The 19,115-nt window shown below is 35.6% G+C and overlaps 1 protein-coding gene across 1 annotated transcript in view; it reads right to left on the bottom strand.

The window, feature by feature from the left end:
* Positions 1-19,115, bottom strand: part of CFTR (CF transmembrane conductance regulator) — a 112,706-nt gene that overhangs the window by 17,765 nt on the left and 75,826 nt on the right. Inside the window, exons 22-24 of the mRNA XM_039343983.1 lie at positions 12,405-12,647; positions 12,109-12,264; positions 3,623-3,712 (exon numbers count right to left, since the gene is read on the bottom strand). Coding sequence (XP_039199917.1) covers positions 3,623-3,712; positions 12,109-12,264; positions 12,405-12,647 — 489 coding nt within the window. The remainder of the gene's footprint in view (positions 1-3,622; positions 3,713-12,108; positions 12,265-12,404; positions 12,648-19,115) is intronic.

Below are 19,115 nucleotides of genomic sequence, written 5' to 3'. Positions count from 1 at the left end.
AGGGAGGGAAGGAAGGAGGGACTGGAGGGAAACAGGAAGAAAGAAAGGGAGGGAAGGAAGGAGATGGGAATGAAAGGAGGGAGGCATGGAAGGAGGGGAGGGAGGAAGAAAGGAAGGAAAGGAGAGAAGGAAGGAAGGAAGGAAGGAGATTGGAATGAGAGGGAGGGAAGGTCTGAGGGAAGTCCTGCCTTAGCACTTGGCCACCAGCAGCCATGTTGCCCTTTCGCCATCCCCTGCTGGTGTCCCATTCTATTGCTGAGGATGTTTTGGTTACAAAGCCAGGTCTCCTCACATAGAGAGGGAGTGGGCCTCCCTCTGACACACGCACTTTGCCCTTCTGCACCCACCATGAGCAACCTGGCCAAGGAGAGCAAGCACAGCAACAGCAGCCCGAGGAGGAGGTAAGCTCAGCTGGGCATCACCTCAGGGAAGTGTGGATAGGCTAGGCAGGGCTGTGGGATCCCGGTGCTATGGGAGCTCAAGGGCCAGGCTGGGTGCTTGACTTCCACTGCCCAGGGCTCTGGGCAGTCCATGCCACTGTCCAGGGGGGCCCTGCATGACCTGAGGCTCAGTGATGCTCCTCCAGTGGACCATGCCCCAGAGCTCACCCCAGTCCTATCCCCTCTGCCAGAGACCCTCAGATCCACCCCAGTCCTGCCCAGGCACACCTAAGTGTCCCTGATGCAAGTGATGTCAAGCTGGCCACACTCACCCAGTAGGCCATGCCTATGCCAGCCACACCCACCCAGTAGGCCGCATTCACCCCAGCCACACCCACCCGGCCCTCCAAGGGCAACTACAATGCTGATGCAGCCCTCAATGAAATTGAGTTTGACACCCCTGCCCTAGCACAATGTGATGGGGTGAGTTCCCATTACTTGCCCCAGCTCCTGTCAACCTAGCAGTTTGAGAGCAAGCGAATGCACCACCATCTACAGTTGGATACAACTGGATAGGGGAAATCTTTATCTTTACCTTTAGTACAGACAGAATGTCACAATAAAAACTATATATAATAAAAATAAAATAATATTTTGTTATTCTGAATCCCAGCTGTAGTCAGTGGTCTGAACTATACTACTTGTGAGACTGCTGGTTAGGAATAGATTGGGACTGATTTGTTCTATGCCACCTTTCCTCGAGAATTCAAAAACTCATATACCTGGGAGGATGAATAAGGTTTCCTTTCAGTCACATTACATGTGATTTTTTTTATTATGTTCTTATAATTTTCTCAGGCATAATGCAGAAATGCTTTGCTATTTCCTTCTTGTGGGAATTTTCTCTTTTAATTCCCAGTCTATAGCCTTGTTGTGCCCTGAAGCACTAATTAAGCCTGGTTCTTCTTAGTTTCCAACCTCAGTCAAGGTCCTCCTAACCCTAATCCTTCTGAGACGCATGAAAGGAATCCCTAAATTTCATTCTTACCACAACCCTATAAGATAGACAGAGTTAAGACAGAATGGCTACTTCAAAGTCATTCAGTAAACTGACTAAGTAAATAAGAATTGAATCAATATCTGATCCAAATGCAATATCTTAACTACTTCATTATCTTACAAATTGTGGGGTTTTTTTCTTGAGATGCTTTTGTTTCACCTCTTAACACTGGCTGAGACACACTTAAGTTGTCCTTAGCTCTTCTGAAATAATAGAAGTAGCATTAGCAACAGCACTTAAATATATACCGCTCCAAAGTGCTTTACAACACTCTCTGAGTGTTTATAATGTCAGCAAATTGCCTCCAAACAATCTGGGTCCCCATTTTATTGACCTTGGAAGAATGGAAGGTTGAGTGAACTTTGAGCCAGTCAGGATCAAACTCCTAGCTGTGGACAGAGTTAGCCTGCAATACTGAGTTCTAATCACTACACCACCACAGTGCCTAATAATGCAAAATCTATTGTTGTTTACCATCTATTATACTGGAAATGAAGTAGCTGCAGGTCAATAAATGACAGCAATGTTTATTGGCCATTTCAAGTTGATTCAATAACAGACCACATATACATGCACATTCCCATCTGTGGCCATTCTATTATTGTCTCGCTAAAGAGATGAACATAGACAAGCTGTGTTGGTGATCCATCTGAATTGGCAGCTAGCAAACATACTGCAAGTGCTGTAACTCTTTGGACCTTACTGATTTAGCACAAGACTGAAATAAAAAAACAGTGGAAAATGGGAATACCCCACCCATTTGGAAGGGAAGACAAATTTAAATAAAAATGTCATTTGATACAGATCCCTTTTCTAAAGAAACAAAAAATAATGTTATCAGCTTGACTTATGGTAAAATGAGTAATAAGAGGAAAGGAATCTGAGTCTTAAAGCTGGTAAAAATCCTACAGACAGAACTGCTCTGTTCTTGCTCAATACAGTAATTGGCAGATGGTTTTCCTGCCAGCTAGTGATCGGCAGAACTCATCATAGAAAGAAATTTGTTTTCACATGAGTAATCTGTTTTGTGGCAAATACAGTATTAGGCCTGGAAACTCTTTCAACACCATTGCACCTGTTCCACTGTTTTGAAGATAATTAGAAAATGATAATTAATTCACATTTCCAACTAAGTTTATGCTATGGTATCTGATGACTTCCACTCTATTTCCAGCCCAAATGGTGGTTTTAAAGTTTTGAAGCTTTTATATTTCAAGGATCACCTATCTACATCTACCTGTGGGCTAATTTGTGAGCTGCCCTCATCCTGGCACATTAAGTGGTAAAGACATGCCTTAATTAAAAAATGCCTAAATTAAGCTGTGTATATTTTTTGTGTGTTCTTATTTACCAAAGATTTTTAAGTGCTTTCAAAATGTTAGCATGTTAGCTCTCTTTTGTGTAATGTTTCATTGCTTATTATATGTAGAATATTCAAATGTACAACTCCAGGTGAATTCAGTTGGAGAATGATATAAAATATATAAAATAAACATTATCAAAATATATTTAACAAATTCAAGAAAAATGTCATTTTGAATATCGTTTTATTTCTTAGATTATACACTAGTCATAGAAGCTGTAAGTTACCAAAATATAATATGATAACTAGGAATGTTTAAACATTTTAAAATTATCTACTTTTCAGCTTCCAGGAACAGGATTTTCAGTTTTTAATTGCACAGGAGTATAATTTATGATGATAGTAGATTCAGAATTCTAGTTTTAACTTTCTCATTTTACTCATTCCTGAATGTATCTTCATGATCAGAGCATTGTACGTTGATCCAGCTCTTTGCCACATTTCCAAATCTAGCTTCAAACCCAATAAACAAACAAATGTAGGATATAAAGAAAAGGCAAAAGTAAAACAAGTGAGAGTAAATAAACCCAAGGCAATGGAGATTCTAATATTGTAAACTTTCAAGCAAACCAATAAAATATTTAGTGATTTTTCTAATTATATGTGTAGTTCTTTTATTAAAGGACTGAATATTCTAAGGAACAAGGAAAAATTTATTTTATAAACTATCAGATATTGGTGACAAAGTTCTTGGGGCAAGTATCTTCTCCTATTTATATGTTTGCTTATTTATATAAAAATTATGCTCCATGTTTCTAAAACGGATGCTCACTCATGTGTACATTAAGACTTAAAGAACAACGATGGACATTTCCTTACCTCTTCAGTAACATTCCATAGTTCTTCATCACTCCATTGTCCATAAGGATCTAAGTTTTTTCTAAAAGATGCAGAGAATATGAACACTTTCTGTAGAAGGAGGTAAAAAATGAAACAAAAAATATTGCTGAAAATAATGTCACAAGCTAGAAATAAGGTTTTTTTTTAAAAAAAATTCTGAATTAACAAATCAGATACTTGAATTTATTAATAGTTTTTCTTTTTCCTAAACAGTGACAATTTTCTAAGAAGTACAACCAGGGATTTGTTTCCTTGGATAAATACTATAGATAAACATTATTAAACATATCTAATAAGTACCACCAAGTTCACTGGTGGTTTTCTATTTTCTCTTCTCAAAATAAATGAAGATGTTTCAGTCCTCTATAGTTGTAATTTTGTATCAATATTATACTGTACTTCTACGCTATATAGAAATATATAGGATATAATAGTATAGTATAACATAACATACCGTACAGTACAATATAATACAGTATATGATTATACTATAATTGGCTGATTTCTCTAAACATGATGGCTAATCAGAGTTAAGATTCATAAGTACAGTACCTTCAGGAAAAGAGATAGATTGAGAAGAAAAAGTAGGCACAGAAGATAACATCAGCAAGCCACTATAGCCAAGACAGCTGCATAGGCATACTCATGAAGTCACAAAAATTTCATTACTTGTTCAGTTTTATTGGTTTTAGGTAATAAATTACTTCCCTAATTATTGTAAACAGTAAATAATAAGAATCTAGTTGGCACTGACTATTGGGTCATTTTGTGGTATGGTAAGGTTTTACTTTGATTTCTTAACTTTGATCTTCCCTACTAAAATTACTAAGACAGGGGTCTTCAAACTTGGCTCTTTTATGACTCGTGGACTTCAGCTCCCAGAATTCCTCAGCCAGGCTGGCTGAGGAATTCTGGGAGTTGAAGTCCACGAGTCATAAAAGAGCCGAGTTTGAAGATCCCTGTACTAAGAGGTCACTTGGCAGCTATAATAAAAGCTGAAACCTTTGCTTCTTCATTGTCTTGCCTAATTCCAGCATTTAGGATGGGGATCACACTATCCATATTCATACTTAATTTCTTAGTATTTTATGATTGTATTAAATTGATGGGAAATACGTTTAATCTGTTCTTTCACAACTCTTCCAAGAGCAATTGTGATAATTTGATGTCGTCAGAAGTACTTGGCAGATGTTTCCTTCAAAGAATACGGTTTTTTAAATTGCTTTTCCTGCATTTGACATGGAAACTGTCTTGAAAAAAACCCTATGAGCTGATTATTTCCTCCAACGCAAAAATATCTAGCTAGAATACATGAATGAATAAATTACAGTTGTGCTTAATATGAGACAGGTTTTCATAAATTTAATGGTTTTTCCTGTGCCTGAGACAAACACTTATTGGCAACTATATCTTCCAATAATATCACCACCCCAACTCCGCTCAGCCTTAGGGACACTAACCTACTAATCTCAGCACAGAGCTAGAGCCTTCTATATGGTGGCACCTCAATTGTGGCATTACATCCCCCAAAAGGTGCTCAACAGGTCTCCATCCTCTCAAACTTCAGATGAGCTGCTATGATCATTTTATTTTGCTAAGTTTTTGCCTTTTGTCATTCCTGTTCTTTTCTTTGCTAAGTAATTTTACTGCATTTAGTTGTATACTTAGGCACTGGGTGGGATGAAAAACACCATGTAAATAATTATGTACTAAATATAAATAATACAGAAAAAAATGGTAGTTTTTATTGAGAAGGGAGGCATGTTTGTATTTGTCACATCAACACTTGCCATTTGACGATGATGTTTAATCAAGCATGTACATATTCAAAGCACTCATTTGCAACAGCACACTTGCAAATCAATCTGTTGGCTTAATTTAATGAATTTATTTTTCAAGTATAGATGCATAGAATTGCAGCCCTAGATTAATACTCCAAATCAGCTTTCTAAATTCTCCTAAAGATAAACGGAATGGTTGAAGGCCCACAGACCTCCTCAACAATATCATATACCTATCCAACATCGAGAAACAAATGCTTGATGAGAAAATGATAGGAAAGCCTTTCTTTGATCTCTGTAGAAAATTCAAATTATCTATGGTTCCTGAGAATAGATGCTAAGAACTACAGAACTGCAGCATTGATAATGAAAAACAAATTCTTGAAATAAAAGAGCACATGTTCTTCTTTATTAAATTTGTGTGCAACATTATTTGAAAATCTACTCCTAGTTAGAGAAAAATAACTTGCCTGAGGTAGGGCTTGTCCATTAAGATCTTTGTTTTCTTATGCTTCTGCAGGTTTCTTTAACTTAGTGGAACTAGCCTTATTCTCTGTGGGATTAGTTTCTCAAGATTAGAAGGTGTGGTTGTACTAATACAATAGAGGAACTATGTCTGGCATAGTTTACATTTGGCTGGGTTTGTGAAGATCAATTAAATAGTTTGGAATCCTATGATGACCAAGAAATTTAACTAAATGAACCAGGTTTTTTTAGAAAACAATAGCAATAGCTTCATAATACCTACAATATTTCTTACCAATAGTTATCTAGTATGAATGAAGTGATGCATTTTGCTTTCCTAAAACAGATGAAGGTCCTAATTGCACTGCTCAGTTTGCAAATAGAGACCTTATAAAATATTCCATTACTATTTTGAATTTAGAAGATAATTTTTCCATTTAGTTTCTTAAACTGTTAAAATCTATTTGTAGTTTCTGTTTTGAAAATTTCACATTTTTTACATTTATATTAAATTGTATTTTGTAACATTTTATTCTTGGTACAGCAGTTCTAAGAAGAAAGCCCCTTTTTCATTTCCTTTGTTTTACTCACGGCTATCTTGGGTTTTAGAAAAGGCCAAGTCTATTTCCACAATTTATTTCTTCCTTGTTCTCTTTCCTTTGAATTTACTTATTTACATTTTCTTTGCTGTTCCAATGTATCTCAGCAGTATTGCTGAGTACTGCATCTTTCTCCAATCTTATCAAACAAAGTTTTTCCGATGGAGCTCAAGTAAGATTGACTATTATCTCAGTATAAGCATATATTGTTTAAAATTCTTCTTGTTTGCTCTCTTCAAGATCTTGATTACATGCTTGTATCTGATGTATGCTGTAAAACATTATATCTAGCCCTGTCCTTGATTGCTGATAATAGTCCCACATCTTGACCACTAAAATCTCTGCAAGATGTGTCCTCTATTATTGTTATGATGATTTCCTCTCCTTTGTTTGCATTGCCTATTTGATTTAAATTTATTTATTAATAAATTTATAATCTGTCCAACTCCAAAAGATATATACAAGAGGTATAAAATAAACTATAAAACCCAATAGATAGCATCAACCAAAGGGAACAAACCAAGTCTTTCTCACCAGCAAAGAAAAAAATAGACATGTCCACAGACCTATGTTAATTCAGATCCTGGGAGAAAATCCAGTAGTAAGGTAGAAATATATAAAAATCTGTATTGGTATGTTCTAGGGAAGAGGGAGTAGCAAGTTAAAGCGAGATATGCCTATGCTATGCTTCTTACAATTTCAGAATTTAAAATAAAGTATTACTGGTTTTTGTTCTGCAAAGTTCTTTAACACTTCATATCTGCAAATTAGAAATAAGGGCCATTTGATCAATTGGTCTAACCCAAGGCTTTGAGTTACATAAAGTTTATAAGAATTAAAATGCCATATTTTTACCTCCCTTACCTTATGTTTTACCAAGTATAATTGCATTTCAATCTTCAGGGAAAAGATATAAGTCTAGCATAATTAATTAATTATAATTAACAAGCTGTAAAACTAAATAATCTCACCATGTAAGTCTTCAAACTAATCATCCACTATCCACTAATTATCCACTATCCACTAATTATCTAATATTTGAATCACAATATTTTGTACTGTTTTATGCCAGATGGCAAATCTTTAGGGTTGCAGGTAAACAATTCAGATCAGTCATTCTTGCTTCTCTTAGAACAAAGTTCCCCAACCTTTCTTGCTTAGCGGACCAGTGGGGGGGGGATGGTTCCACATGAGTGATAGGTAAGCATTCATGTGTGCAGCTCTATTTGCATGAGTGGTGGACACGCACACCCGCTGCTTATGCAAATGGAATGTGCACAGATGTCCTCACACTTGCCTGATGTTTCCATGGCCTGGTTCCAAAAAGCTCATGGCCCCGTAGTGGGCCACAGCCTAGGGGTTGTGGACCCATCTTAGAAGCCATGACAGATCAAAATGTCATGACACAATGATATCATTTGTACAATGATATTATAATATGTATGACATCATTCCCGCCTTTCCTGGACTCCTATAGTTGCTGATTTGATACAAACTGGAGCACACATGAAAAACCAGAGTTTCCCCACTTATTTAATTCATAACATAATTGAAACCAGCTCCAGTGATCTGTCTATCTATCATCTTCATCCCTATTTTGCTATTTTGCTATCATATCCCTCTATCTATCTATCTATCTATCTATTTATCTATCTATCTATCTATTTATCTATCTATCTATCTATCTATCATCACAGTTGTCAAAGCCTGTGGCAAGTCTAACATTTTGATTAGGCTTTGTATATTTTTGTAGGAGAGAAAAGGAAAATATAGAAACATAAAGAATAATATTAATATTAATAATATTAAATTAAAATAAAAACATTGTGAAATATTTTTTATTTTGTTTATGGCCTTGCCCTTTATTGTTACAATAGGTTAATCAGGATCATTTTAAATTCTTTGGATTTCCTAGAAACTAAATCTTTATTTGACTAGGTATGTACAGGTAGTCTGCAACTTATGAGCAGTCATTTAACAACTGCTCAAAGTTACAACAAACTTTTAAAAAGCTACCTACTGTCCTCAAAGTTACAACTGTCTGGCCCCCACCCTATAGTCATGGGACCACATTTGGGAGTTTGATAACCAATTTGCCATTTTCCAGTGGAAAATGATACAAAATGACACATTGGATGTGCTGGATTTGCTTAATGTCCATGTAGTTTGTTTAACAATCATATGATTTGCTTAAAAACTATAGTGGCTTACTTTAGGGCCATCATAAAAATAGTCATAAAATTGAATCCAGTCACATGTACCTCAACTTGTAACCACAATGACTTACAAACAAAATTCCAGGTTCCATTGTGATCATAATCTGAAGACTATCTGTATTCACAATGAGAACTTGTGAAAATACCTTTTTCACCCCAGAAGTGGAATAACTGTTTTTAGTCTTTCAAGACATGAAAAAAAACATTACTAATTATTATTCACACAAGAAAGGATAATGGCCAATTCAAGCATTTAATAAACATTAGGAATATATCTTCCTTTTTAAATATATTGAGTAAGCAATAAGAAAATAACAATTTACATGGAACAGGGTATGTTATTAAGAAATACATCCTAACAAACATAAATTCTACCTGTCATTTAGTAACTTTAATTACTTAACAACATGTAGAATTGGGAAAGATTCACTAGTTAAGGAAACTAAAGGTCAGGCAGAATCGGAAAATAGTCACTAAACTAAAGCTGCATATCTGTTGAAACTGAATGGTAATGTCTAACTGGCAACAGATGCAACAGAACAGAATGGAATAAAACAGAATAGAATGCTGTATAGGAAATTTAAAATAACTAGATACAAATGATCCCAATTCCCATTTTATCTGGAGTAAAAAAAAATGGAAGTTATGAACTCCACTGTTATTGGATTATACCTCCTATTATTCCTGGACCATTGATAATGCTTGGTGAAGCCAATGGAAGTTCGACCACATGCATGCTATTATAGAGAAAATCCTACTATGTACAGCCCTTTTCTTCAATGAGCCCTGAGAGATCCATTAAAATCAATTCAACAGTTAATTTCATTAGATGTAGGAATGAACCAACTGATGAAAAATCAACTGCTTCCTAATCCAAAATCCAATCAAGGGTCAGAAAATAAATGAGAGAGAGAGAGAGAGAGAGAGAGAGAGAGAGAGAGAGAGAGAGAAAGAGAGAGAGAGTGAGTGAGAGAGAGAGAGAGAGAGAGAGAGAGAGAGAGAGAGAGAGAGAGAGAGAGAGAGAGAGAACACACACTAATGAAAGTTTAGAATAAAAGGAAGTTTAACTCCTGAAATTAAAGAATGTCCCTTTCTTGTGTTGTTCTGCAGTTTAGGTGATAAACCACGCACTCAGTTCATTCTAAAAGAGTAAACCTTTGACCAATGATTTCATTTACTTGGCAGATGCTCTATGTTCATGTGAACAACTAAGTTCAGTTGCCATTATCAGAATAAGCCAGTATTAGGGAGCTTCTGGCTACCATGATCAGATTTAAATCATCAGTACCAAATCAATTTCATCAAAGAATATTTAATGTGTTGTGGAGGACTCTTGGAGGCTCTTTCTATGATCATTGAAAAATCATCAACAACAGGAAGGGGGGAGAATCCTGTTAATTACAGACTACTTCAATCAGCTTGATACTGATGCTAGACAAAATATTTGAATAGTACATTAAGTAGAAATGACCTTATCAAGAATCAATCATGCCAAACCAAACCAATTTCCTTTTTTGATAAAGTGATTGATTTACTTGGACACAGGAACATGATGGACACAGTATACTCTGAATTCAGCAAAGTGTCTCATGAGATTCTAACAAAAAAGATAAGACAAAATGTGGATTGGACTGCACTAGATGGATACCAAGCTGGCTGAATCATCCCAACTGAATAAGAGTTGTTCTGTGTCAAGATGGAGGGAAATTTTGAATGACATATTATAAGATTCCATGATAGGTCATTTATTGTTCAAAATATTTGACAAATGATTTGGATTAGAAAATATTATCAAATAGGAAGATGACACAAAGATGGGGGGAATACCAAACAGCTTAAATGCCAATATCATGATTCAGGAGGATCCCTAAAAGCTTGACCAATAGGGAGAAACTAACAAGATAACTTCCAACAAATAGAAATGCAAAAGTTTATATTTTTAACATTAATCTTGTTCCCTCAAATACAGAATCCTGAGGATCCTAGGCCCTTCTTGCTTATTGCTTCATAATTCAACTTGGTGTCCTTTAAAGCCTGTTATGCATGCATGCTCAAAAATATTGTATGGAATTTGATTTTATCGTCTATCCCCTCCTTCTAATTAATTCCTGTACTCAATACAAATCAGCTTATTGTGATCATAGGCCACTTCAAGCAAAGTGCTTGGTAAAAATATGTGTATGTGTGCGTGTTTAATCTATTTTAGTGGGTGATAAATAAAATAAAGTTTAAGACAAAGTTAAAATATATTTATAAAACAACCTAACAGCTTTAAGTGAGGTCCAGGATGCAGCTATATTAAATTGTAATGTAGATACTAAATTTATACTAAGTACAATAACATCTAAAATTACAGCGAAGTGACTCCTGTACTTGAGCATTTTCTTTCACTTCTAGGTTTAACTGTTAGTATTACGAGCTAATCATAGCTAATTTCCAAAAGCTAAGCAGGGTCATAGTAAGTGATTATTTTGAAAGGGATCACCAGAAATCTCATAGCTGAAAGAGAAACTAAAAAATTGGACTAGAATATACATGGTTTTCACTGTTCAGAGTTACATTACATCCTATTAATTAATGTCAAACTGGAGGGGAGGAGAATTGCTGAGGATTAGAAGATCCTTCAGCCCAGAGATGGAGAGAGAGACGTTGGATGTAATTTTGGTTGTAATATTCAATCTGTACGATGCATCTTTGCCTTTTTGCTACAGTATCATTCTGAATTTTCATTTGATTCAGAGGAAACATGCAAACTATATCTCCGTGAAAGAGAGTCATTCTGGTGTGCTTCCTTCTCTAATCACATACTTCAGTTTGTCCACTAATTTTCTACTATGACATGATTTCTATACCGGGAAAATTATAATTTGCATACATATTTGCCTTACAAATAGAATTAATTTGAACTGCATTTCAACAAAATATGTGCAATTACACTGTGTGTGTCATGTATGTGTTTCACTTTGAGAGCGGGCAAATAAATTTCATTTTTGATGTGTGCCATTGGGCCCACAGTAAAAAAATGACAATAAAGGTTATCTTATCTTATCTTATCTTATCTTATCTGTCCACTCTGATGTTATAGTGAACTGTGATTTAGCTAAAACTCAAACATGTATGAGCAAACAAAAATAATAAGGTAAAAGGCACTGCAAATTCACAACTGTATCTAAGCAACTTATATTCTCTCCCTTGTATATCTCTTAATGAAAAACCTTAATATTGAAATGCATCTGAAGGTTTTATGTGAATGAAATGGTCTGGTCACTCCAGGAAGGAGGCAATGGCAAACTACTTGTGAAAAACCTTAAAAGAAAACTGTAGAGATTTAGTCAGGCAGTCTCCAAGAATTGAAAAGAATTGAATGGAAGATTTTTTTTCCCCACAAACTGATACAGATTTACCTGGGGTATTACTCCAAATGCTTTTCTCCACTGCTGTACAGGGACTGTGTTCCAGGAGACACCATCAATTTGGATATCTCCTTCTGTATTCAAGAGTCTTAAAAAAGCAAAGAGCAAAGTACTTTTCCCTGAGCCAGTTCTTCCTAGAAGGCCCACCTGAAATATTGATAAACATGAAATATTGAAGGAACTAGCATTCATACATTTGATGAAATTAACTAATTCAGAAATTAACATTTATTTATTTATTTTGTTGGATCTTCTGTTGGATAGGGTTTAAGTGAAAATATTCTTACCCTTTGTCCTGAACGTATTGAAAAGGAAATGTTTTCTAACACTGCCAATCCTCCATCTATATATTTAGCAGTAAGATTCTTCACTGTCATTTGCCCACCAGATGGCCAGATGTTTTCTTCCTTTACATGCATATTCTCAATTATGACAGCATGAGAAAGGGCCTTATTTTTTAATACCGGTAAAGGTTTAGATTCTTCTGTTGGCAGATCAATGAATTTAAATACTCTACTCACTGACCGCATCTGAAAATCAAAGAAAATTTTATTTTAAGTGCTATGCTTTTCTTAACATATCTCTTGGACAAACACATATAGACTGATATCACAAAGTATGAGTGCGAACATAAGATGTTAATACATTTATCTCTACATTTTGTTATTCAAACTGTGAATACAGACTATTTGGATTATTTCTTCCTTCCCAAGCCAGTTCCTTCTTTAATGATATCCTCCAGTCCTTAGGAATTCTTGGTTACTGAAAATAAAGCACTTCCACACTTTTTAGAGTCCCAAATCTGGGATGCCAAGATATGGATGGTCACTAGATGACAGCAAAAAGTTATGGAGTAACTCTATATTTCTTTGCAGTAATTTAGTGGTGGTCCTCATTTCTGCAGTTCATTTAGGCTAGCCTAACACTGCCAGCATTTTACTTCCTAACTCAGTGATGATCTTCATATCTTGGCTTGGAGATGCTATGAAAACTGAAAGCCACTGTCCAGCTGTAAGCACCCAATAACCTTGGCACTTTGCACATTGGTAAATTTAGTGCTAGAGAAGGAAAGTGATAAAATTTCTCCCCCATCTTTTAGCCTGGGCTAGGAAGAGAGTGCTTCAAAACTAGCAATGCCACAGGACATGAATCTTAGGGCTGGCAACAGTTTCCTACAGTGAGGAAATGGAGCCACAGCATCTCTTCCTCCAACTGCTATTCTCCACTTAGTCCTTCAACACTTTGCTATGCTGCAATTTTAAAAGATATTTTTAAGCTCCTCAGCCCTCAAGTAGCACTCTCCAACACTGCTGAAATGCCAGAACACAGAAATCCCATGCTCCTTTCCAATTAGCAAAAAATATTTAAGGAAGTGTCTGTAATGTTTTTGTGAAAATAATTAACTGAGGACCAAATAAAAAGTATTTTTATCATATACAAATAAAAAATGTTTTTCATCATATAATATAGAATGCATGCATAATAAAAGACAATTTAAGGTGTAAACTGTTCTTTTACATTTGATTAAAAGAATTCCAATATTTGCTATAATATTTAGAGATGTTGCATTTCCAAAAATGATGCGCAGACCATACTCTGGTGTATGCTTGTCCTTCTTCACAGATAAACCAGCAGTATAGAACCTACACTATTATATGGAAAGAATCATTACTGAAAAAGATATCTGAATTTTTAATTCAAATTACTAGAAATACATAGCATTTCAACGTAATTCCAAAGGTGTTTGCACTTGTCTGAAACAGCTTTTAAAAATTATTCAAATTAAAATTCAATCAAATAATAAATAAAATATTTAATTATTTGAATGTACAAAAAGGTAAAAAAATAAAATACATGGAATGAAATATAATTAGATGTATAACAAATCTAGAGGATCATAAAGGAACATAAACTACTATATTATATTATATTAGAAAATTAGGATATTATAAAATATATTGCATCTGTTTTCTAAACAAAACCTGAATGGAGTTTTAACTTTGATTCACATAGTATAATGCAAAAATTACAATATATTAATATTGAAAGTAGAATATCAAGTAAAGCATAAATACTATGCTTCAGAAAACTCAGATTTTAGATGTGGCACAAATCTGTATATAAAATTGAAATCAGGTCAACAGTTGATTGGTTCCAATTAGAATTAAATTTGACATCAAATTCACTTTTTATGAAGTTATTTTGGGTACAGGGCATATTCCCAGAGTTTGGTTAGTCATTCTTCTAAAGGCAGGATCAAATAGCTTTTCTAATAAGAACTATAGAGATTTTTTGTCATTATTAGTATATACTGCCAATTTAGTATATTTGGAAGAAATATATAGTGAAATTTAATTGAGATTATAATGAAATTACAGCTTTCAAAATTTGATACATTCTATTGTGAACATTTTTTCAGACATGCTGAGATTTGAAATGTTCCCAACATGTTTCAAAGATTCTACTTTATTCAAAAGTATGTTAAAATACAAAACTACAAAAAAATCCAGAAAAAAAACAAAAGAAACCAAAAAACCCACAAAACATTTAAGACATTAAAAAGGCACAAAAAACTCCAACATATATACATATATTATCCCCCCAGTTGAATACTGATTAATACATTACTACAGTATTAATTCCCACCTCTTGTGAAACAGCCCCCCTCCATTTTTTAAAAAACTAGTAAATCTATTTGCAAATTATTGGTCTGTGTCTATATACTATATTTGTTTTGTTCTGTGCACTGGTAAGGCATTGAGACGAGGCAGGAGTCACAACAGTTGCTTCTTTATTTAATCTCCAACAGAACAACACCCTGGGTCTCTCTGCAGCTTCCTGCACCTGCTGTGTCAATCACAGCTCAGGACATAACACCTCTCCCCTCTTAGCTCCAAAACACATAGAACTTACTATTTTACATTACTACAAATCTAATACCTTTTCAGTTCTTTTGATCGTGTTCTTATTTCTAAGTACACTTAAGCCTGCCCACTTACTAGCAGGAATTTCACATAGTCCTGCAAATACTTTGGTGGGCCTCTGGCCCGCTCTGATCTTCTTGGAGCTGTTGCAAGTGCTCGGTCTACAGGCTCGCCTGCCAGGCTCAGCAGACTGGACTTGGATGCCCGCTATGTACAGGCGAACCCACATCATGCTGACTGGCCGGGTTCTGTAAACCCAGACCAAAGTTCCTTGGTGGGGTGGAATTCCCCAGGTCCACGACAGACCCCTGTTGGGAGCAATGCCCCTTAGGCACAAGGCCAATAGATGGAGTGGCCTGAACAGCTGGTTGTGTGCAATTTTCCATGGACCCAGTGCCAGAGTGAAGAGCTGTCTTGTTGGCACAACTCCTATGTGCAGAGTGCAAACCCCCGCTTCTGCAAGAAGACTGAGATCCACGATCGTCATCGTGGTCCTCCTTCCCCCCAAAGCAGACAATGAGTAGCATCAACCAATCCATGCAACATATCTTTCCTGCCTTGTGCATGCGCAATAGGCTGGAGACAGCCTGTCTGGCCCAGGTAGCCACGTGGTCTGCCTGGGTCTCTCTGCAGCTTCCTGCATGTGCTGTGTCAATCACAGCCCAGGACATAACAATATTAATGACAAAATAACTAACAGTAAGAAAGATAATAATAAAAAAGATGAGATTAAGGTTTCAAAACTCTGTTAACAAACTGTAAACCACTCATAGAAAATTCACCATGGTATCTTAGCTACCCCAAGTGATCCCCAAAATTAAAAGTAGTTCATCCTGGATCAAATATCCATGTTTGCTTCTTAATTTCTTACCAATTGTCTAATTAAATAAAATAGATTTAGTCTCCCCAACAAGTCACCAAAGTCCAGATAGAAATGATTTCCAGTTAGGTGTAATAAAACTATTATTCAATCTCCCTCACTCATCATGAGAAAAAAGAATTTGCCATTTCCCTGTTCAGTTAGGCTGCTAGTATTGTAAGGAAATGCAGACTTAAGCTTCAAAGTGATGTGTGGAATCAACTCAGTTCCATGGCTGTAAGAATATCTCTTTGGTTCAAATCAAAGTCCTTTTGTGTATCTAATTTGTGCAAAACTAAATGTCTCTGTATTATCACAAGCATTATCACTGCATCAAACTTTTTTAATAAACTTTCAACTAAAAACTGAATGTCGTCTGTCATCTGATCCATTATTGTTCTGTGTAATTTGATCAGAGAATAAAAAAAACACTGAAGCAGAAGGAAATAGGAAAGGCATTTTCTGGATATTTCAATCCAAGATTAAAATAAAAATAATAAAAACTCCAAATATTTTGCAAATTCAAAAAAATACAGAAATCCAGTGCTAATAACCCAGTATTAATATAAGTCAAATGAAATGACTTTACCACCACCCCAAAAAACAAAATCAACCCACACCTTTTTCCTTGAGGCAAGAACTAAGGTTGTTGAAAACAACATAAATCAAAGTGAAAGCAAAAGAAGAAAAAACATCTAGAGTCCAGTAAGGAATTGAAATAAATCAGCATTCAACCACTAATCAACTTTTAAAAGCAAAGAACAAAGTGAAACAGTAAATTTAAAAAGAGAAAATTAATAGCCCAAGTGTGCTTAAGAAAATCAAACTTCTGACAGAAAGATGGATATGCCCAATGACTTTCCAACCAATTTCAAAGGGAATTAGAATCTTTGAGACTCCCCTTCCCACATGGGTTCACAGCTGTTCATAAGCCATCTTGGGTCATTCATAAGTGCTCCCATTTGAATCCTGCCAAAGCACTGGCTTTGGCAGCAAAAACTACAAATCATGGTGTTAAGATAATAATTTGGGGTTTCTACCAGCGAGGGTGATGCAAGAACAAATTAAAGAACATACTGTGCAAAAGGAGATTTTAGTTTCAAGAACAAAAGCTCTGCTCTCGAGGGTAGGCTACGGAGAAAATGAGGTTCAGGGACTTGGTTTTATAGGAGGACTGGTCCTTTGTGTGAATTAGGTGTGGTGGTTTGTGTATGTGTTGGTTTCAACATGTCCTTCCCATGAAGTTTGGGATGCCCCTGTTTTTTGCTTTGGTCCTATGTGAAATCCAGAAAAGGTAGATTGCCTTCGCTGTCAGATATGCAGATTCCATCTCTGGTGGCTCCCACCACCTCAACTTAATTCTTGACTCCCCATGGAGCCAGTGAGGTGCAAAAAAAGGGGGAGGCCTTTTAAGCTTCTAACAGTGGGTAAGAGATAGAAAGTCCCCTAGGTTCAGCAGCCATCTTGGGAAGAAGTGCTTTATAATTTTTTATTCATTGAAAATAGAGTTAAAATATGCAGATGGCATACACAGCTATTATGCTGACCCAGTGGTGGGATTCAAATATGTGAACAACTGGTTCTCTGTGTGGATGCAGCTTCCAGAAGCCCATTCTGGGCCTGGGCAACAAAAAATTAGCTACCGGTTCTGCTGAACTGGTGCGAACTGGCTGAATCCTACCACTGTGCTGACCTTTTAATTCTAAGACAAAAATATGAGCAAATCTCATGGGAAAGTAAATTTTATGAGAAATAACCTATTCAAGGTGGGGAAATAGAGGAAAAGTTGTGGTCAGCTAGTTCTTTTTCTGCTAGTCTGTTTCTTATGCAATGGAATGTGAAAATAGTAGGTTGGATTCAAAGACCACTATGAAACTTTTTAAGAACAAAATGCAGCAGCTCACTTGCTACCAAGACCTAGACACAATGAACATATTACACCTGTAGGCCCAGCTTTGAATTGGTTGCCAAAATATATTTCCAGTTGCATATTATTGGTTTTAATTTCTAATTTGGTTCCTCACAAGGCATCTGCAAGACCATGTCTTTTAATCTGAATTAATTTATTTGATTCAGTCAACTTGAGAAAATTGTGTTAATAATATCTAGTTTGAGAAATCAGATAGTCCAAGGATAGAAGATATGTTTCTGCTATGACCCTCTTGAGGAATAATTTACTGTCAGAGATTTAATTTATTCTGACCCTCTCCCCTACCATCTTATGAAAGATAATAATAAATAAATTGTAATATCTTTCTTATATTAATATCTTTCTCTCCATAGGCAATTGACATGATAACATAAAGTCAGACCAGAATGGCAATATTCAGAAAATAAAATATAGGCACAAAACTATTCCTAAATCATGGGTGTAAAACTCCCCGCATCACGTGACGTGTTGCAACGTATCACGACTTTTTTTTGCATTTTCGGAGCTGGGGTGGGTGCAGCCTCTGTATGATGCAACTGGCCCATGGGCCGGCAGTTTGACACCCCTGCCCTAAATGTTGATGGAAAAAATAAGAAGACAATTGAATTAGATTGACAAAAGTTGATTAAGTTTAAAATATAAATGGTGTTTTGGCACTGAGAAGTTTTTATATGGGAAATAATGCATCGTTCTGAGTAAATAATCAGCTGTAAAGCACAAATTTAAAAACAATGCACAAAATGGTTTTTTTCAGTTATCTGCAAACATTTATCCAATTCTAGATCTTTTTATTATTTTGTGCCAATATTACTACAAGGTACAGTATTATATTTCAGGTTCTGCCAAATATTTGTACAACATAGGAATTCAAAATATGTTTTTGAATTTCTGAGTGGTTTATACATTTATTTGTATTGATGTTAATCCAAGAAGTATTTTAATGAGCAATAGATATGCATTAATAATCAGATCTGGACATCATCACATTCCTGGAAAAAAAAAACCAATGGTCTAAGACCATTGCTGATATCCAGTAATCACACTCTAAAGAACATTGGAGAAATATTTGCAGTTTCCATCTGAAGTTCATAAATCCCAGAGAACTGAGGTGGAAGTCCAAAACAATATGATTTTTTATCATAGAAGCTATGCAAATATAGAGGAATGGATTGTACATTCAGAATGATTAAATGTAATGGATGACAACAGCAGAGTAGTGACAATAGGTAATAGTTGCACAGTTCTAACTGTGTAGTGTTGATAATGATGGCTGCAATGGAGGTCT

The sequence above is a fragment of the Crotalus tigris genome, unplaced genomic scaffold (genome assembly GCF_016545835.1).
Source record: "Crotalus tigris isolate CLP2741 ecotype Arizona unplaced genomic scaffold, ASM1654583v1 scf7180000017883.2314494, whole genome shotgun sequence".
Classification (NCBI taxonomy): domain Eukaryota; kingdom Metazoa; phylum Chordata; class Lepidosauria; order Squamata; family Viperidae; genus Crotalus; species Crotalus tigris.
The sequence above is the reverse complement of the archived record's forward strand: the minus strand, read 5'-3'. Positions and strand labels throughout refer to the sequence as shown.